This window comes from Bufo gargarizans, chromosome 3, assembly GCF_014858855.1.
Source record: "Bufo gargarizans isolate SCDJY-AF-19 chromosome 3, ASM1485885v1, whole genome shotgun sequence".
Classification (NCBI taxonomy): Eukaryota; Metazoa; Chordata; class Amphibia; order Anura; family Bufonidae; genus Bufo; species Bufo gargarizans.
This window is the reverse complement of record NC_058082.1, coordinates 160,801,296-160,822,213: the sequence shown is the minus strand read 5'-3', so window position 1 is coordinate 160,822,213 and position 20,918 is coordinate 160,801,296. Positions and strand designations below refer to the sequence as shown.

At 41.9% G+C, this 20,918-nt stretch overlaps 1 protein-coding gene across 4 annotated transcripts; it reads left to right on the top strand.

Annotated features, from left to right (window-relative positions):
* The first annotated feature begins 1,258 nt into the window (after nucleotides 1–1,258).
* On the top strand, nucleotides 1,259–20,794 carry PRPH (peripherin). Of its 4 annotated transcripts, none has more exons than XM_044286046.1 (9): nucleotides 1,259–1,823; nucleotides 5,788–5,848; nucleotides 7,810–7,905; nucleotides 10,290–10,454; nucleotides 10,726–10,851; nucleotides 11,790–12,010; nucleotides 15,750–15,799; nucleotides 17,581–17,660; nucleotides 19,569–20,794. In XM_044286046.1, the coding sequence occupies exons 1-9, from the start codon at nucleotides 1,309–1,311 to the stop codon at nucleotides 19,614–19,616; spliced, it is 1,362 nt and encodes a 453-aa protein (XP_044141981.1). In that variant the 5' UTR covers nucleotides 1,259–1,308; the 3' UTR covers nucleotides 19,617–20,794. The 4 variants fall into 4 exon arrangements, with proteins under 4 accessions (XP_044141981.1, XP_044141979.1, XP_044141980.1 ...); XM_044286044.1 differs by having other exon boundaries at nucleotides 19,566–20,794; XM_044286045.1 differs by having other exon boundaries at nucleotides 17,578–17,660.
* The last annotated feature ends 124 nt before the right edge of the window (nucleotides 20,795–20,918 follow it).

Here is a 20,918-nt window from a genome sequence, read left to right as displayed (position 1 = left end):
ATGTAATTCCCAAAATGATCCAAACATGAAGTAGACATATGTGGAATGTAAAGTAATAACTATTTTTGTAGGTATTACTATGTATTATAGAAGTAGAGAAATTGAAACTTGGAAATTTGCTAATTTTTTCCAAATTCTTTGCAAAAGAATTTGGTATTTTTTTTATAAATAAAAATGAATTATTTGACTCCATTTTACCAGTGTCATGAAGTACAACATGTGATGAAAAAACTGTCTCAGAATGGCCTGGATAAGTAAAATTGTTTTAAAGTTATTCACACATAAAGTGACACTGGTCAGATTTGCAAAAAAATGGCCTGGCCCTTATGGTGAAATATGGCCGTGTCCTTAAGGGGTTAAATTAAAATGATGCTCGATAACAATTATGCAGCCTGGAATATAATTTTGCGCCATCATTTTGGCTCCTTTAAACGTACATATAAAGGGGGGACATTTATGAAGGCTGTTACTCCAGTTTTGTGGCATTAAAATGTCATGTATTAGCTGACGCAACAATTGGCTTCCCATGACACTTTCAGTTGTGGAGTAAAAAGTTGGTCTTTTTCGGAATATATATCACATTTAAGGTGCATTTATGAGGTGTGGCACTATTAAATGCCCCCTGGCATACAATCACTTAAAAATGAGAAACCACATTGCATGTGCGCCGAAATTAAAACCGTTGCACCATCTCATCAATTTGGCACAGCACAAGAAACCAAAGGCAGACTTAAAATTAACGGAAAAAATAGTGCAATTTTTTAAATGCCCCCTTATGTGTATAGATTGGAACTTTTCATGTTTCAATGTGAACAAAATAGATTATAAGCTACTGAAGATTTGCCACATCTGACCCCAAACTAAACAAATCTGTTCTGATATTTTTATTACATTTTGGTTTCCTTACAAATAATATTTAGAGATGTTAAGTGCTGGTCTTCAAAAAACAGTTCCTAAATTTATTGCAGGATGTTATATGAAGATGCAGAAATCTGCAACATCATCGGCTACTTTTCTGTAAAATGGCTTGAACAAAGTCCCAAAGTTGCATCTCAGCAGCACTGGCAAGCAGAATGTGCAGAGATGCCAGTAGCAGACAGTGTGGGTGTGGTGGGATGGAGAAGCAGGCCCCCTCCTCCCTGAGGCCAGGATAATAGATCCATGTGGTCCCACAGGGAGGGGCACAATGATGCTTCCAGCAGTCTTATAAAGCAGCGTGCTTGAGACACAGACTCTCTTCACAGCTTCTCAGCAGACCAAGTGTACAGCATCGCTGAAGCAACTTGGAGCGGCAATATCTCACTCATCATGAGTCACTCTGGACTAAGGAACACTTCTACTTCTTACAGACGCACTTTTGGGGCTCCTCTTCTATCCCCAATGTCTTACTCCTCTTCTTCTAGATATTCAACCTCAAGGCACTTGGGGAGCCCCTCCCCAGGCCCCTCCAGTCGTTCCTCATCAGCCTACCGGGTGAGGTCCAGCACCCCAATCCGGGTCACAGACAGGGTGGACTTCTCAGTGGCTGAGGCCCTCAACCAGGAGTTCCTGACCACACGTAGTAATGAAAAGGCAGAAATGCAAGAACTCAATGATCGCTTTGCCAGTTTCATTGAGAAAGTCCGTTATTTGGAGCAGCAAAATGCTGTGCTGGTGACTGAGATCAATCAAGCCAGGTCTAAGGAGCCCACAAGGGCTGCAGACCTGTGCCAACAAGAGCTGAGAGAATTGAGAAGACAGCTGGATGCCCTGGGCAAGGACAAGGACCGTATCCAGGTAGAAAGAGACAACTTGGCTGAGGATCTCAGTTTTCTCAAGCAGAGGTGAGAGGCTGGGGACAGGGGTGGCAAGAGTCTCAGCAAGAGCTACAAAAATATTCATATCATAAAATTGGTACTCTTCAACAGATGGATGATGGGGAACATGTGTTAGACTTTGGTAGAGTGATGGTATTAAAAACTCAGTGATAACATACTGTAGCTTGAAGCATAAAAGTGATATGTGTCATGTCACCTAGTTGTAATACATTCTGCAAAACATTCATGTGATTTGCCATGCGGCAAAGACATTTTTCAAACAATTTTTTTGTGTCACGAACACAAAACTTTATATACATGAAACCAGTTGAATTACTGATATTGGCTAATCACTTATTCTAATAGACCCTGTAACATGTAGCATGCATAAAACAGCATTAATCTTTCTTAAGATACATCATACCACAGAAGGATGAGCATTGCCAACAGGTAACAATATCTAGAACACATGGGGTGTGGTTCTCCGTAAAGATAGAAATACAGCATTAGACCTGTCTGTCAGCCCATCCAGTATAATTTGTATTCTAGCAACTAGGGAATAAAAAAATAGAATAGAATAAGATATAGAATAAAAAAATATATACCTAATAGTATATGTATTACCACAGAGGGATGAGCGCCGCCAACAGGTAGCCATTGCTAGAACACATGGGGTGTGGTTCTCTGTAAAGATGGAAATGTAGCATTTGACCTGTCTATCAGCCCCTCCAGCTAAGTTTGTATTCTAGAAACTAGGGAATAAGAATATAAAATATAGAATACAAATTTTTATATTCCTAATAGTATATGTATTGCCAAAGAGGGATGAGCGCTACCAACATGTAGCCATCCCTAGAACACTCGGGGTGTGGTTCTCCATAAAGATGGAAATTTAGCATTGGACCTGTCTATCAGCCCCTCCAGTATAGTTTATATTCTCACAACTAAGGAATAAAAAAGAGAATTAAATAAAATATTGAATAAAATAATAAAATATCCCTAATAGTATAGGTATGGCCCATTAGAGTTGTTTGTGCAGTTATTATAGATGTTTTGACATAATTTTACTCAAGTTTATTTTGTCCTTAATTTCATTTTTGCGTTAGTGTCAGATTCTAATAACTTTTTGAGTCCTAACTTTTCCTAGTAAGTTCCAATTAGAGTTCTTAAGAATGTAGCCTGAAGGTGTATTCATTAATAGGAAATAACTAATGTGGAAACATTGATTTGTTAAAGATGTCCCATACTTTTGGTGTCTCAGGTACTCATACTTGTGAATGTATTACCATAACATTAAGGAAGCATTTGTGCTTTTGTTCTCTTACTTTTCCCATGGAATATCTCACCCACCAGGTCACTGAGAAGAAAGGGACATGTTTAGTATGCACTTTAGTAAAAGCTGACTCCACGACATAGATCTGCCATTATTGATGCCATGGAGATTGGTATTTTTTCCACTGAATTAAGTAAGAAAGCTGATTTATCATTTTAGCCTCGCATGGGGCACTAAACCTTCAGTCTACCTTTTCTCTGCAGTTGAGGGTTAGCACTTTCTGCCTAGACCAACCACTTAGGCTGAAGAGCTTCTTAAAGCTTGCTTAAAGGGGTATTCCTATCTCAGACACTGATGTCATATGACTAGTATATACTATCAATGTCAGATAGGTGGGTTTTCCACCTCTGGGACTTGTTCCTATATCCAGAACGGCCCCCCAAAGGTAATGGAGACGCACGGACTTGGCTATTTCCGGTAGTCCCATGGGACTTCTTAAAAACACCTTTTGCAAGAAAATGGGGTGGGGTGGGGTGGGGATGCCATCCAGAACCTTCACCACTCCTGAAAACGAGACTGTCCTCAAATTATTTTTAGTATAGTAGTGACTGTGCATGAGCTGTTATTAAAGTCAGATTACCCCTTTATAGTGCTAGATCTGGTTAATATTATTAATTACTTTTGTATAATAACCTACTGCAGTACAGTATACGCCATGTTTTATATTATATGGTGCATCATATCTACTGATGCCAGGGGCGTAGCCATAGGGGAAGAAGGGGAAGCGGCTGCTTTGAGGCCGGAACTCAGAAGGGACACACCCAGGAAGAGAACTAAAAGATTTTATTGTCAAGACCCCCTCTACAATATTATAAAATTACATTATATGCCGAGACACTGTAGGAAACGGACGGAGCGGCTGCCAAGCCTTCTCTGAGAGAGCGATCTTGACCAGCCGCAGGAGTGGGGGTTGCACGGGAAGAGAGGGGTTGCAAACAAGTTGATGGGGAGGCGTCCAATTCAAGAATTTGCTGTGGGGCCCAGTCATTTCTCGTTACGCCACTGACTAATGCTTTGTATTGGCCAAAAGGACTTCATTTATGCAAGATGGCACGCAGAGCATTGTGCTAGATCCCGTCGGACAGCAGACAGAAGAAAAGCCTCAACACGACGTCACCTAACATGACACAATGTCACCTAATCATAATAATGATTTGAGTTAGTAATGAGAGATCTCTTAAAGGGGACCTTTTACCACTCCTTACGTGTCTGTTTTCCTAAATAATTTTATTTCCCATGCAATAATGATTCTGGGGCATTTTTTCACATAACTAGTAGTCCCGTTCCTCTGTTATTGCTACTAGAAGTTTATTAATGAATTTGCAAACAAGTGTTACTTGGGTAACATCCTGTGGCAGATTAATTAATAAACGTCTAGTAGCTAAGGAATGAAACATAGAGTTATATGAAAAATGCTCCAGAATTATTGCACAAGGAATACAATTATTTAGTGAAACAAACATGCTGGAAGAGGTGACAGGGCCTGTCTAAGGCCTCATGCACACGGCCGTTGTTTGGGTCCGCATCCGAGCCACCGCTTTGGCTGCTCAGATGCGGACCCATTCATTTCAATGGAGCCGCAAAAAGCGCTCAGTGTGCTGTCCGCATCCGTGGCTCCGTTCTGCGGCACCGCCAAAAATATATAACATGTCCTATTCTTGTCCGCAAAACGGACAAGAATAGGCAGTTATATCAATGGCCGCCGGTTCCGCAAATTGCAGAAGGCACACGGGCGGCTTCCGTTTTTTGCGGATCCGCAGTTTGCGGACCGCAAAAAACAGCACGGTCGTGTGCATGTAGCCTAAAGGGAATGTGTCAATGAATATTTATTCCCTTAGCTAAAGGGAATTTTGTAATTCTACTTTCTGAACATGATTATGGGGTGGCATCTTGCCTGAGATGTTCTTTACAGCATTTAGACATGCTTTACAGCAGCCACCATTGGCCATAGACACAATGGAGGAGATTTATAAAAAAAACTGGTGCAAAGGAAAACTGGCTTAGTTTCCCATAGCAACCAATCAGAGTCCACCTTTCATTTTTCAGAGTTCCTATGGAAAATGAAAGGTGAAGTCCTGTTGGTTACTATGGGCAACTAAGCAAGTTTTCCTTTGCACCAGATTTGATAAATCTCCCCCAATGTCTTATTTCCAAAATCACAGCATTCTGGAGCTATTGGTGTTTTGTCATATCACATCACCTTCTCTATAGGGGAAAAATGGCATTCAAAATTCATGTGTATAAGGACCTTAAAACACTTAATAAACGTGCCTCATGGTATGTGTTCCAGAATTCTGACTCAATTTGAATCTTAATTCTGGAGCATTTTGCCCCATTTTGTTTGCACCATTGTGTTGAGTCAATCAACTGTAAAAACTAGTGGTCTATACTGTAGTATGACAGTAACCAGTCTGACCAGTGACATAGCATGGTGTGCTCATCTATCGCTGCGTTTTGTCTTTTTTTATGGGCAGATTGATCATTACTGATCACTTTCAGGGTGTGGCAGAGGGTTTCTCCTTGAAGATCTGGCAGATGTCCAGCCAAACTGTCTGTGCTAGACATAATAGTCGGCCAAAGGACCATTAGCATATAAGAACAAAAATAAAATAAAATTAGATATATACATTTCTCACTGTCCATTTACATTTTCTGTAGACTAGATGAAGAAGTCCACAAGAGAGAAGATGCTGAGAACAATTTAGTTCTGTTCAGGAAGGTAAGTGATCATCGGTGCAAAAATCCCAAATGAGCCTTCCAATAATGACTGTAATATCGATACATATTTTATCATGTATTTACTATGTATAAGTCACTGATGGCATACCGCTCAAACAAGTTCCCATGTTCTTCCATTTAATTACCATAGACATAACAATTGTCATAGACAAGTAATTTAGTAATGAAGAGATTTAAAGCATTTTGAATCCACTAATATTAAAGGGGTTGTCCAAGTTATATTTATTGATGACCTATCTTCAGGATAGGTCATCAATATCAGATCGGCTGGGGTCTGACAGCCGGCACCCCCGCCGATCAGTTGTTTGAAGAGAAGGCGTGCGCCGTGCCAGCGCTGCCTCCCCTTCACTGTTTACCTTCTCGCCGTTGCATCTGCAGCGGTGAACAGGTGTAATTACACCCAAGCCGTCTCATTCATTTCAATGGTATGGATTGTTTCCATACACTTGTAGAGGAGCGATCCATACCATTGAAAAGAATGGGACGGCTTGGGTGTAATTACACCTGTTCACTGCTGCAGATGCAACGGCGAGCAGGTAAACAATGAAGGGGAGGGAGTGCTGGCACTGCGACCGTCTTCTCTTCAAACAGCTGATCGGCGGGGGTGCCGGGTGTCATCAATAAACATAACTTGGACAACCCCTTTAAGCATACATGATGATTATAAAGCTATGTTCCTTCTATTTCTGGTGCATGTTTGACATATACACAGTATATGCCAAATGTGTAGGTGTTACGGCTGAACACATTGCCCATTGACCCCATAATGCTTGCTATAGTTTTTTGGGTGGATTCTCTTGTATTAGAAAACATAGTTGTCTATGCCCCACCATACAGTGAGATAAAAGCTGTGTGTGCTTATCTTCCCTTTTAGCCTGAGTTCACCATATCCAGCATATTTGGATACTGTCATTCACCATTGACTATGATGAGATTTGGACAGTTTTTGGCATGAGTGCCGGGTTTCAGCCAGACACAAACTAGTGCATGCACTGTTTTTTGTCCGCCCAAAACCCAGCACTCATACCGGAAACTGGCCAGATGCCATTATAGCCAATGGGGTCTGGTGGTGAGTGGCAGTATCCAGCTATGTCGAATACGATGAACTTCAACTGATAAATCCCACCTGGACCTTCATTGCAAACTGCTAACAATTCATTCTTAACTTCTAGTAGCAATAATAACGAAAAGCCACATTAGCGAGTTATAAGAATAGATACTTCAAAATTATTATTACATGGGGTGATGCAAGTAGTTACTAAAACAGACTTGTCAGGAGAGGTGACAGGTCCTCTTTATTTAAATTCCTTTTTTTTCCTGACAATACTTAGTGGACTTGTTTGATTTTGTGTAATGCTTGGAATTTCTCCATGTCCATCAGCATCTCTCCCATAGGGCATGTGTGCTTTCTCCACTCCGCACCTACACAGACTAATCTGTCCCCAGCCTATTACAATGGTTCCCTGGGGTATATATTGCACTCCTATGCAGGGGGGGGGGGGGGGTGCCTGAGCAATAAGCTTCCTACTTTGGTTCCTGCAAAAGTTAGCGTACACCTTTGCAGGAACTAGACAAGCTAGGATTCTAATTGCTCAGGCACCTACTCCTCCATGTAACGGCCTGGTGGCTCCTGCAGTGAGCCCCAGATACCTGTACAGGGGTAAAAGGGTGAACACTAGTGGACCACTTGGATAACCCCTCAGGAGTCAAATCCTTTTAGAGCACAGTGGATCCACAGACACTTTGTTACATTTTGTCAATCCCTTGTTATTTATGGCTCCTAGCTTTGCAGGACCAATTTACTAATTCTCCATGTTCTCTACAGTATAGATAAATGTTAAATAACCCATTTTAGAACTGGAAAGTATGTGGCCACAGTGACAGTGTATTACATTCTCATTTAATATATTTCTAATTACTAATGTCCCTATTATCTGGCAGGATGTAGATGATGCAACCCTCTCCCGCTTGGAGCTTGAAAGAAAGATTGAATCTCTGATGGATGAAATAGAATTTCTAAAGAAACTTCATGATGAGGTATATCTGTAACACTCATAGTCACCTAATTATTAGTTTTGCTACAGCTCTGTCTTGCAAAAATTGCTACAATATCATGGCCAATGGTCTTTCAATATCGTGGTCTTGCGCTAATATAAAAAGGGGCGTCACTATAGGGGAAGCAGGGGAAGCGGCTGCTTTGGGGCCCTGACCCAGAAGGGGCCCAACCAGGAGGAGGAGGACTAAAATATTTTGTCAGAGCCCCTCAACAGTATTACACAATGAAATAATATACAGTGACAGTATAGACAGTGTACAAAATAGATGGAACAGCTGCCGGGCCTGGTCTAAGAGAGCGATCTTTACTAGCCACAGGAATGGGGGCGGCATGAAAGGAAGGGGTTGCGAAAAAATTACTGGGGGAGGGGGGCCCCATTCAAAAATATGCTCTGGGGCCCAGTAATTTCTAGTTACGCCACTGAATATAAAAAAACATCAACTTTATGTAGTTAAAAAGTTCTGGACACGGCTGTCTCCTTCAGTTGCTTATACTTTAAATGAAGTCGCAGCAAGTATGCTCAAATTCCATTCTATTCAAATATCATCTATTCTGTGGACAGGTGATGAATATTTGTTCCAGGGAATCTCATTTAAACTCCAGATCCCGTGCTTTGACATAGCATTGAAGAGGTACTCCATCAAACTTTTTGCCTGCCCTGACCTCTGACTATTTACTGGTGTGCACAATCTCTGTCTGCCCTGACCTTGGCTTGTCCCCGACTACAGTTTTGCCTCATCATCCCAGTGGGTCAGCAGTCACTTAAACAGAGACTACTTCAAGATAACGACCTGGTGTTTCTCCTGCTACCAAGTCCAGATCCCTGTATAGGGGTTAAAGGGTGAAGACCTGGGGATTGCACTTGGAAGTAGCTATGTGCCAAATCTGTTTGTGACAAAGTGGGTCCACACTCACTGTATTACATTTGCATCCATACATTTTGAACCCTTTCATTATGGGCAGTTGTGTCATGCCATCCCCAGTCTGACTTCCAGCCCAGTGCACGCTCTTCTATGTAGACAGCAGGTCAGTCTCCCCTGTGTGGCTGACTTCCTGTGAACTACAGGATCACATCTTCATCTATGAAATCCCTTCTTGCCTCTCTGATGCACCTCCTCTCCCACTTCTTGTTCCTCTGTATATCTGCCTAGACGGCTGCATTTAAGCCTTATCTAGGGCACTAGACGTGCAGTGGTATGGTAGGTTATAAGTTGCGTTTTTTACCGCAACATGTAAACGCACAGCTTGAGGGTATTTATACCTAAAGGGCTTTTAGACAAGCCGATGCACAAACAATTATTATGATCAAAGTAAATGCCCCTGATCATTTCCATGATTGTATGGGGATATATGATTATTGTTCATCTCCATACGAAGTGGCTGTGCATGCCCAGCTGTCAGGGTCACAAGAGTACCGGAGGATCCTTCAGTGGGCCCAAACTCAAATACCATAGCTCTAATACTATAGCGGGCCTCAAAGGTCCAGGGAAAAATAAAATAATTCTTTGGAGTCAGTCACTTGTCTCTAGAGTCAATTTCTTTGACTTAAAATTTATTAGACTTTATTGATAATAAAGGGGTTGGGCCACGAGAATAATTTCCTCCTGTTGGCCCAAGGAACCTCAGTCTGACACTGGCTCCATTCACTTTAGTAGAGCTGACTAGAAGTGAATTTAAAGAGCCACAGCCATGGATAACCACATCTCCATTGCCAGCCGGATGCGTCAGGGCCCTGTTCTAGAGATAGGAGATGGTCCCAGTGGATATGCCATAAATGTCCTAGATTGAAATTCCCCGTTAAGTGGTGAATAGGTGAGCAGTTGCACATGTAATCGCCATCTACATATAACCAGACCACTTGTCTGCTCCATGACTCAAATGTTCACTGGCATCTTGAGATTTTTAAATCCTCATTTATAATTTTTCTAGGCATACATTTTTGTAGGCATACATTGGATATTTGAAGTCTGCACAACTTTTTATTTTTATTTTAGAGGGAGTTGTGCAAATGTATTTATTATTTATTTTATGCACTTATATAGCGCTACTATATTCTGCAGCGCTTTACAGACATTAGCATACAACTGTCACAATCTAAGGTCCCTATCAGTATGACTTTGGAGTGTGGAAGGAAACCGGAGAATCCGGAGGAAACCCACGCAAACACGGGGAGAACATACAAACTCCATGCAGATGTTGTCCTTGGTCGGATTCGAACCCAGGACCCCAGCGCTGCAAGGCACCAGTGCCAAACACTGTGCTGCCCTTCTATGAATATTTATACGTTTTTTTTTTTTACAAATTGTGTGCGCTGTTTGGCATATACTATTAGTATACTGAAGTTTGTAATGTCATCCCAAAACAGGAAATCCAAGATGTGCAAGTCTCTGTAAATGTACAAACCGTTCATACAGAAATTGAAGCAGCCAAGCAACCTGACTTGACTTCTGCTCTTCGAGATATTCGCAGCCAATATGAGAGCATTGCTACCAAGAATCTGCAAGAGTCTGAGGAGTGGTATAAATCCAAGGTAAATGGAAAATGTGGACAAGCTATTCTAATAGCCCATTAATAGACCAAGTATCTGTCTTTGTCTGGGGAATGGAAGGGGGGGGGGGGTAAATGTGATTTAAACTGATGTGATACCATTCATGGTAATGTCACTTACAACATTACCTTTTAATTTTTAATCATCCCAGTCAGCCTAATGTATAAGCTATGATGTAATATACGGTAGAGAAGTAAGTTATCGATGGGCATTACATATACAAAAGTAATTTCTTCTGTTATCTGTCGTATAGTTTGCTGACTTGTCTGATGCTGCAAACCGCAATAATGAGGCATTGCGTCAAGCCAAGCAGGAGATGAACGAATCCCGACGACAGATCCACAGCTTGACCAGTGAAATTGATGGACTTAAAGGGACAGTGAGTATTTTCTTCTCATCACGCCTACTTTTATGTGTTTCTGCCTCTATACCCATTGTTCTGCGTTTTAAAGCAATAAGCAGACAGTGGTCCTGACAACTAATGTAAAAAGCTACCCCCAAATCTTCATAATAGAAAAGCAAACCATAGTCCTACTGACATGCAGTAGATACAGAATCTACATAGTATACATCACACCTTTCAGCTTATTTTCCTGAAATCCTGTTCCTGAAATGAAAACAAGGCATTTTCATACAGCTGCCATTAGGGGGAGTTCAGTGCAAAGAGATTTTCACAGCTTCAGTTGCATGGTAACTGTGAATTCCAATGCACTGAGCTCCCCCTAGTGGTGGCAGCAGGCAGCCGGATTTCTAATACGTGGGAAGCAGGAGCGTTATCAGTGTGTTTATGCCAGTTCTCTTGCAGTTCTCCAGTACATTGAGAAATATGCTGTTCAGAATGAGGACGATATTTATAAAGCACCTGTTCCACTGTTTCTAACATAGAAGTTAATTAAAGTGGGTGAGGCGGAGGACATGTTTTTATTATTACATTTTACAATTTTTCTTATAAAAATTTTCTTCCACTTAATAGAAAAATCAATTAATCAGAAATCTGGCTATTCACACTTTGCATTTCACATTGCCTGACAATGTTTGATGCACACGTACTGGGAAACTGGGTGGGGCAAGGGGGGACCAAATTAAGTTTTGCTATTGGGCTCTATAACACCTTTGTATGCCCCTGGCTGGTATACATGGTTTAGCTTTTTTATGTAGTATGGAATAGTGCAATCTTCTGTGGTGTGCCATACAGAGGCATCTAGTAATACAAATATAACTGCACAGTATGCATTTGTGACTATGGCAGCCTATTGGCAAAATATGCCATTGTATGTCATATGTTTATGTGGAGGCCTGTTTTATTGTCCTGTATAGAATGAAGGTCTGATCCGTCAGATGAAGGAGATGGAAGAACAATTTGGGTTAGAAGCATCGAATTATCATGATACCATTGGACGTCTGGAACAGGAAGTGCACCATATGAAAGAGGAAATGGCTCGTCACTTGAGAGAATACCAAGACCTCCTCAATGTCAAGATGGCATTGGATATTGAGATTGCAACTTACAGGAAACTCCTGGAAGGCGAAGAAAGCAGGTAAAGATTGACAAGTTGGTGCAAGATAGTCTATGCTAACCCAATGTAGCCTAATATAACAATGTATACATGCATACTGTGCATATATACGGATATGCGGAATGTATCTTGTTATGTCAGAGGACAAGGAACACAGCTGTATCTGTATTTATAACTTAAAGGGGTTCTCTGGAGCTTTACCTAAATTCTCTGTTTGAGCTAACTTGTGGAAGGAGCAGAGTTTCAACAGTACTTACCCTTCTGTCATCAGATGTGATTGTTTCTTCCTGTTGAGCCACATGTACATTACACAGCTAATCAGGAAGACATAGGAGGACTTCCAGTTAGTACTTGAGGGGAAGACCCTGCAGCCATTCAGGTGGTCACGTGATCCCATTGGAGATTGCAGAATCATCAATGTGACAGAAGGGTAAAGGCCCCTTTACACGGGACGATATTACAGCAGACTGTCTGCTGATCACAAGCGGAGGAGACTGTTGAATTTACATGCCGTCGCTCTTCCCCATAAGGACTTACACCACATTAAGGGCTGTTTCACACGAGCGGATGCCGTGCGTGACATCCACTACGTGAATGACAGCCAAGACCCGATGCGGACAGCAGAAGCACGGAGCATTAACATGATTGATAACGCTCTTTGCCTCTCTTTTGTAGTAAAGAGATCATAGAGAGGCACGGAGCATTATCAATCATGTTAATGCTCCGTGCTTCTTCTGTCCGCAGCAGGTCTTGGCTGTCATTCACGCAGTGGATGTCACGCACGGCATCCGCTCGTGTGAAACAGCCTTAAATTTACACCACCCGATCATCACTAATGATTGTTACTATGATTCTCAGCCAGTGTAAGGGGCCCTTAAAGGGGTTGTCTCATCATGGACAATAGGGGCATATTGCTAGGATATGCCCCCATTGTCTTATAGGTGCGGGTCCCACCACTGGGACCCGCACCTATATCGAGAACGGAATCCGGCAAGGTGGTGGCTGGATGACTCCGGTCCGGCCACCAGCGAGCCGGCTCCCCGTAGAAGTGAATGGGGCTCCGTTCTCGATATAGGTGTGGGTCCCAGTGGTGGGGGTACCACCTAAAAGACAATGGGGGCATATCCTAGCAATGTGCCTCCATTGTCCATGATGAGTCAACCCCTTTAAGTAATGCTGAAACTCTCTTCCTTTCACAGGTTAGCTGAAAGAGAGAATTTGAGTTAAAAAAAAAAAAAAAGGAGAAATCCTTTAAGGATATTTTTTTAGCTTATTACTTAAAGGGAACCTGTCACCGGGATTTTGTGTATAGAGCTGAGGACATGGGCTGCTAGATGGCCGCTAGCACATCTGCAATACCCAGTCCCCATAGCTCTGTGTGCTTTTATTGTGTAAAAAAACTGATTTGATACATATGCAAATTAACCTGAGATGAGTCCTGTCCCTGACTCATCTCACGTACAGGACTAATCTCAGGGTAATTTGCATATGTATCGAATTGTTTTTTTTACACAATGAAAGCACACAGAGCTATGGGAACTGGATATTGCGGATGTGCTAGCGGCCATCTAGCAACCCATGTCCTCAGCTCTATACACAAAATCCAGATGACAGGTTCCCTTAAAGATATTTTGATAAAATATCATTAGGATTATGTCACCCTTCTAAATGTGTGTCCAGAGTACAGCAGTTGTAGATTTTAATATGTTTAATATTACATAGAATTATTGTAATCTGAATAATATCATGTAATGAGGGTAAATAATTAAAGTCCTACTCAAGTTTTCTAGTGGGTAGATGTCTAAAATTTTCCCATTTTGGGCCAAAATCTGCAACTTTCCCCCCTTTTTATGTTAAATTCTCCACTTTTCTAAAAGGAGGTCAGAGTATGGGTGGAAAAGGCAGGTAGTGGGTGAGACCTATATGGCCAGACACATTTAACATGGTGATGTACATTGCAGCAGAAATCTACATAAGCTCTTTGCCAGTGCAGATTTCATTGTCTGGCACACATGCCTCCTGAAAATGTGCCAAAATTATTAAAATGTATGTGCCCTTTAATAAATTTGAAACATCATGCATCATATCTTTCTATTAAGACTAGTGTAAAAAATGCCAGGCCTAATTAATTCTCCCTAGTGTTTCTCTACAATAAGATGATTTATACCATTGTTATCCAATATCCAATATTATACATAAAATCATCCCTCAAGTTACAATATTAACTGGTTCTAGGACAACTATTATATGCAAAAAATGTTGTAAATTGACACCATATCTCTATTGAAAACTAGTCATTCCAAAAAAAGGTAAAATGAAAATGTAGGTAAAAGGACTCATGCACACGACCGTTGTGTATTTTGCGATCCGCAAAACACGGATGGCGTCCGTGCGTGTTCCGCAATTTGCGGAACGGCACGGACAGCCTTCAATATAAATGCCTATTCTTGTAGGACATGTTATATATGTTTTAGCGGGGCCACGGAACGGAGCAAACAACAAGGTAAAAGAGGAGAGAATATTTAAAAGAAAAACTGCTACAAGAGGACATAGTTTTAAATTAGAGGGGCAAAGGTTTAAAAGTAATATCAGGAAGTATTACTTTACTGAGAGAGTAGTGGATGCATGGAATAGCCTTCCTGCAGAAGTGGTAGCTGCAAATACAGTGAAGGAGTTTAGGTATGCATGGGATAGGCATAAGGCCATCCTTCATATAAGATAGGGCCAAGGGCTATTCATAGTATTCAGTATATTGGGCAGACTAGATGGGCCAAATGGTTCTTATCTGCCGACACGGAGTGCTGTCCGCATCTTTTTCAGTCCCATTAAAGTGAATGGGTCCGCATCCGAGCCGCCAAAACGGCAGCTCGGATGCGGACCAAAACAACGTCCGTGTGCATGAGGCCAAAGTAAGCAGAAAAACAATGCATTTAATGAAAGCCCTTGCATACAGTATAAAATAAAAAGACAGGAGCTTCCTTTGAGTCTTGTACAGTACACAAAGTGTACCAGGGGTAACATGGAGCCGCCTCTACCAGGTGCCCGAAATGTAAGCACCCTAAAAAGTTCTGTACTTTTTGGGGACATAGGGGACACGTCAGTCTCAAGTTCCTCTGCACTGCTTGAGGAAGCACAGGCCTCTACATAAGTTGAGCTCTTCATCGATGTGCGACAGACTTTATTCTACTCCAACCCTCTTGCTGGCATAGATTTAAAGGGTAACTGTCATGTTTTCATCAAAAAATAAATTTTAGCATATGTTACTGCTGCAGCAACATTATGCATAAAGCAATCTTTAGTTTCTGCACATTCCTTGAGTTTTTCCCTTAGTTACAGCTGATTAAGCATTTACAATATGAGGACCTTCTCAAGATGGCTCCTCTGTCCGTTCTCTGAGGCCAAAACTGCTTTCCCTCACTTCCCATACACACTTGCTGTAGCCAGCAGCTCCCTGCCAGCCAATCAGATTAGATTACTGAGAGACACGCCCTTCTCACTCTGAAGCCTAATGCAGGCATGCAGTGAGAAGGACTCCCCCTCCGTCTTCCTGTCTTCTAACCGGAGACAGAAAAGCCATAGAAACGTTTAAGAGAGCAGTGGAAAGGGACAGATGACATTAATGAAAGTCATTTACCACACAAATGGCATGCAACAAAATTACCAACCTATTTACGCCACAAGAGTGACGTAAATAGATCAGTAAATGCCCCCCATATTCTTTTTAAATCTGATTTCTCATGCAAGCTTTGTTCTTTTTCAGGATTGTTGTACCGATTCATTCCATGACCTCTTACAGTATCAAAAGCCCAGGTAGGTGATTCTCCTCCACAGTTGTACTTGAAAGCCATATTGTAAAAGGTAACACCTTATGGAGAGTGAAAAAGCGTTCACCTCAATATATCTCATAAATCTAAAAAAAATCTGTGTTTTACTGTGTTCTTAAGGGCGTTATTATGGAAATCCCCTGGTTTTTACCCTCTAACCCCTATACAGGGATCTAGACTTCACTGCAGGTGAACAACCAGGCTGCCAACTCCTAGAGTAGTCTATGTGTGATTGACAGCTGACACATGGGGTCAAGAGACACTGGTGCAAAGCACCGAGGGATCCGGCTGAACTGTAGTCAGTCTGAGATCAGGGCAGGCAGTGAAGGTTCAATACAGAGGTCAGGCACAGGTTAGGCAGCAGAGGGTCAGAATCCAGTAAATGGGCCTATCGTAAAGGGAGCAGAGGAAGGCCGGTACTCATGCCCACCTGGGAGAGTGGGTCGGCAACAGGCACAGGCTACCAATATAACACTGTGGTTAATATATTCATATTCTTGCTTTGAAGTTTACTCATTCTGTAAAGATAATTCAGTACAGAGGGTAAGAGTTGGTATTGAAGGTGTCCCGCAGCCATTTACAATACAGACAGACTAAACATTGCGGCTGAACTGCAAGTACCACACGACTATGCCGTGTGGTCGTAACTTAAAGTCTGCCACATGCGATTTGGCCGACCAGTCGTTTAGTCATGAGTTTATTCGTACAAAAGATCCCACCAGCAACAGGAGAGACTAAACTGGCCAATTAGGGAGCCAGCTTCAGTCACACAACATAACCATAACAATACTAATGTAATAAAAGTAGTCCCTATTCTTATGTACAGTATTTCTTTAGCTAGTCATGCAAATCAAATAGAAATAGGCCAAAATCATAGATTTTAATTGAATCAGCCAACAATTTTTTTAAACTGAGTGTGCTATATCAGACAATATCAATTGTTGCCATAAAGTAAAAAAAAAAGGGGGTAATAATACAAGCCTAACAGGTACATATTGACATAAAAGTTACAGCCAACAACGTAGATATCATAGGAGAGAAGGACTGGGCATAATAGATTTCCGCAGAAGATACTAAAAGGGTCTTGCAGCTCTCCTTCTCTCATGTCTATGGCCGCCTTCAAAGGTGATAATTGTCCCATAAAAAGGTATCACCGATCACCCAATTAGCGAGCCAAACGATTGTTCATCAGGTGAATTGCCTATGCAGCACATTAAGTCATCATTTCTGGGCAGCAAATCATGCTGTGTAAATAGCAATCTGCTACCCAGAAACAAATATTCTGTATGAGTACGAGTGATTGCAGTATCTATCACTTGTCACCATACAGTGGAGGTGATTGATGAATGTAAATGCAGCTCTTAACACCAATGACGAGCAGACATTCCCTGATTGCCTATTCAGTCGGCACGTGTAAATGCGCCCTGAGGTAGGTTCACTTCTGCAACACGAACAGAGTAGTGGAACTTACAGTGTCCGCCATAGCCAGATACTGCTGCACACCACTGTGGGATTTCGGCAGGATAAATACCGCGCCATGCTGTAGTATTTCTCCCACTGAATACTGCCATTTATGCCGGAAAGCTGCCCTGGGGATCCAGCGATACCATAAACTTCAGTAGTCCGTTCCTCTACCAGAACAGACTACCACAGTTTGTGCCGGATATGTGGACATGGCCATAACTGATCTTCTAAATACTTTTTTTTGTTGGTTCTCAACCATGTTACTACTGAAATGAATCATGCTTTCATGTTATCTTTCAGCAGCTCATGAAATAGACCATAGCTCTGAAGTTCACACCAGGAAAACTGTTGTGATTAAAACTATAGAGACTCGAGATGGAGAGGTGAGCTCTAATGTCTACATGTCAATGCCAAAATAATGTGTTTATTAACCCAACATGCCATAAAGTTCCTTAGCGGTTTTTCAAATGTAAATTAATGAAAATGACTACTATTCCCATATAGAAATGTTGGATTGCTGAAAAACTAGGCGTACAGTTCTTGCAAATATGTAAATGATTACAGATGAGGTCTGATTAGACACTGGGTGTAAAAGCGCTTTCCCCAATCTCCTAGAGGAACTCTCTCTGAGGCTACTTTTGGGTAGTGTACCTCTTGGTGAGAGATCATTGTCTGCTAGACATGGCTCTATGATGCACTTAAAGAGGACCTTTCACTAGAATAAAACATCTAAACTAACTATACAGACATGGAGAGTGGTGCCCAGGGATCTCCCTGCACTTACTGTTATACCTGGGCGCCGCTCCGTTCTCCCGGTATAGCCTCCGGTATCTTCATAGTTAGGCTCCACCCAGTGGAACCTGCCAGCGTCTCATTCTCCCATGCTGTAGCGCTGGCCAATTGCAGCGCTCAGCTCATAGCCTGAGAGAAAAAAAAAGCCTCTCTATGAGCTGAGCACTGCGATTGGCCAGCACTACAGCATGGGAGAAGGAGGCGCCGGCAGGTTCACCTGGGTGGAGCCCAACATATGAAGATACCGGAGGCTATACCGGGAGAACGGAGCGGCACCCAGGTATAACAGTAAGTCCAGGGAGATCCCTGGGCGCCGCTCTCCATGTCTGTATAGTTAGTTTAGATGTTTTATTCTAGTGAAAGGTCCTCTTTAAAGACATTTTGCCCAGTTGACTTTGAGAGGGGGTGCATGATTGGACTGAGAGAAGCAAAATGGTCATTTTGACGAACTGCTGCTATCTAGGACGTTCTGACCTAGCTTTTGGGAGCAGCGACTGGACCCGCCAGGAAGACGGCAACAGGAGGTGAGGCTGGGCCATGAGTGGAGGAGAGTGTTGCAGAGATGGCTAACAGCCGCCACTGCAATAACAGATTGCAGAAGAAGCTTCAATTCTGGGACCATGGAATGGGGACTGAAATTATGTCATCTGTAAAGTTTACAGAATTAAAGGCAATATCTGCCTTTTTGTTACTAATGATCTATCCTTTGGATGGGTCATCAGCACCTGATCAGCAGGGGTTTAACCCCCAGGACCCCACCGATCAGCTGTTTGAGAAGGCACTCGCAATTGAAGTGAATAGGGCTTAGCTGCGCCCAAGCCATGTGACCTATAGTCGTGACATCACTGGCCTGCAGGAAGCAGCGAAAAGGCTGCAGCATTACTGGAAGTGCAGATGCCTTCTCAAGCTTCTGATCTGCAGGAGTCAGATGCTGATGACCTATCCAAAGGATAGATCATCAGAAAGAAAGTAAGAAAAAGGTGAATAACCTCCTTAAATTGTATTAGTACATTTTATTTGAGAAACCACTCAGGAACTTTTTGTGTCATTGTATAACCCCTTTAATGTCATAATTTCAGAAAGTGGCCTAATTTAGATTACTAGAAGCAGTGCTGTTTATTTTGCCCAATTTTGGAGAATTTTAGGATTAATTGCATATTATGGAAAGTTTTAGAACACTTTCCTTTACAACATTCTATGGCCTTAATGCATAGGGTGAAGGCACCTGCCAACTAGCTGGTCACTGCAGTACAGGTCGCCCAGCAATTGACTTTTATCAATGGCATTTGACATTGAAAATGTTGCATTACATTGCACTTATTGGATACCATGTAGCACTTACTGTATTTGCATTGAGTTGCTTTTTGCAGCAGATGTCCACTTTGCCTCATAATATGAGGGGTTGATGTCCATATGCTTTTCATAACAACTTTAAAGCATCTTTTCTTATAAAGTGATATGTTATAAAACAATATTTCATCTGTCTTTGCATCTAGCAGGTTGTGACTGAATCCAGGAAGGAGAAGTCTTCTGAAGGGGAGAAGTAAAATACCCATGTAACACCCCTAAATAGTCCACGGAGCAGCTTGTGCTACACTAAATTAGAGACCTTTTTAATTTTGAATGTCATTTATGTGGCATTCTGGTGTCACCAATATTTGTTTCGGTCATGGTAAAACATCTCTAAAGTGCCTATGTCCCATAATTGTGTATGTCTATATAGTCTAATGATTTCTCAGACTATGAATATATGTACATGTGTTTACCCATTCATCTTCTCACCTCCTGAGAACATTTCACCAAGTTTTAAATGTAACTGTTATTTAATACATGGGTGTACAGTGGACGCAAATACTGGATATATTACATTAGTGTATTCTATGAGAGGAAGGTAAATATCACAGCTATAGCAGTATGGCCTCACTTACCTGACTAGTTGATTTTAAGCTGCTTTCAATGGGACAGCGTCTCATTTAGACCGGAGTGAGACAGTGCCACAGACATGGAAAATATAACTAAAAAGTGGCCCCTTGTTGTAGATGGGCCCAAATTGACAGAAGACGGAGCAAATCAAGTAGGCAAAGCCAGCAATACCGTAGTGCAGAACAATATACTACTCCAGCAGAACCAAATGCCACAGTACAGCACACAATACTGCCACTTGTGCTACAGTATTCAACCTTATTGCCATCCTGAGGACAGTAATACAGTTGAATTCAGGAGGGCACCTGCTGCTGTTGGCTAGGTGCATAGGAGAGAATCAGATCGTAATGTACCCGGCTGGCAGCCCTCTAGGCAACAGGGAAATTTCCTTGTGGGATCTATGGCCAGCCTGCCTTTGGCCACAGAACTCTTCTGTGCGGTGGTGTCTCTCTTTGGTCTCAGGAAGACACTGTCCTGTTGGAAACTATGATGCAGCCTGGTCTCGTGGGAAGTCTAAGTTCTTGCGAGATCACGCTGCAACAGGAGTCACTTCAGATTAACATAAGTGGCAACAGGAGTCTCGGGGGACATTACTCCAAAACAGGTGTAATGGGAAGCATGGCCAACTAGAAAATACAAATAGCTCCCTTTTTTGGATTGGTGACAGGTCCTGTTTAAATACAGCTGTAAAGCAACTTTGGTGCTATATATTTCCTTCCTGTCTGTACTGAATGGGACACTACCCTTTAGCATTATAGTAATGTGCATTACATGTGCCATGTCTGCTTAACCAGCTAATAAAACATTTGCAGCAACTAAGTAAAAGGAGTCAAATCACTTTATTCTTCTGGATGTGTGTATATTGTCCTGAAAGGTTTTTTTTCTATTCAGGTGAAGCAAAATAGGGTTTATGCTGACCAGCAATC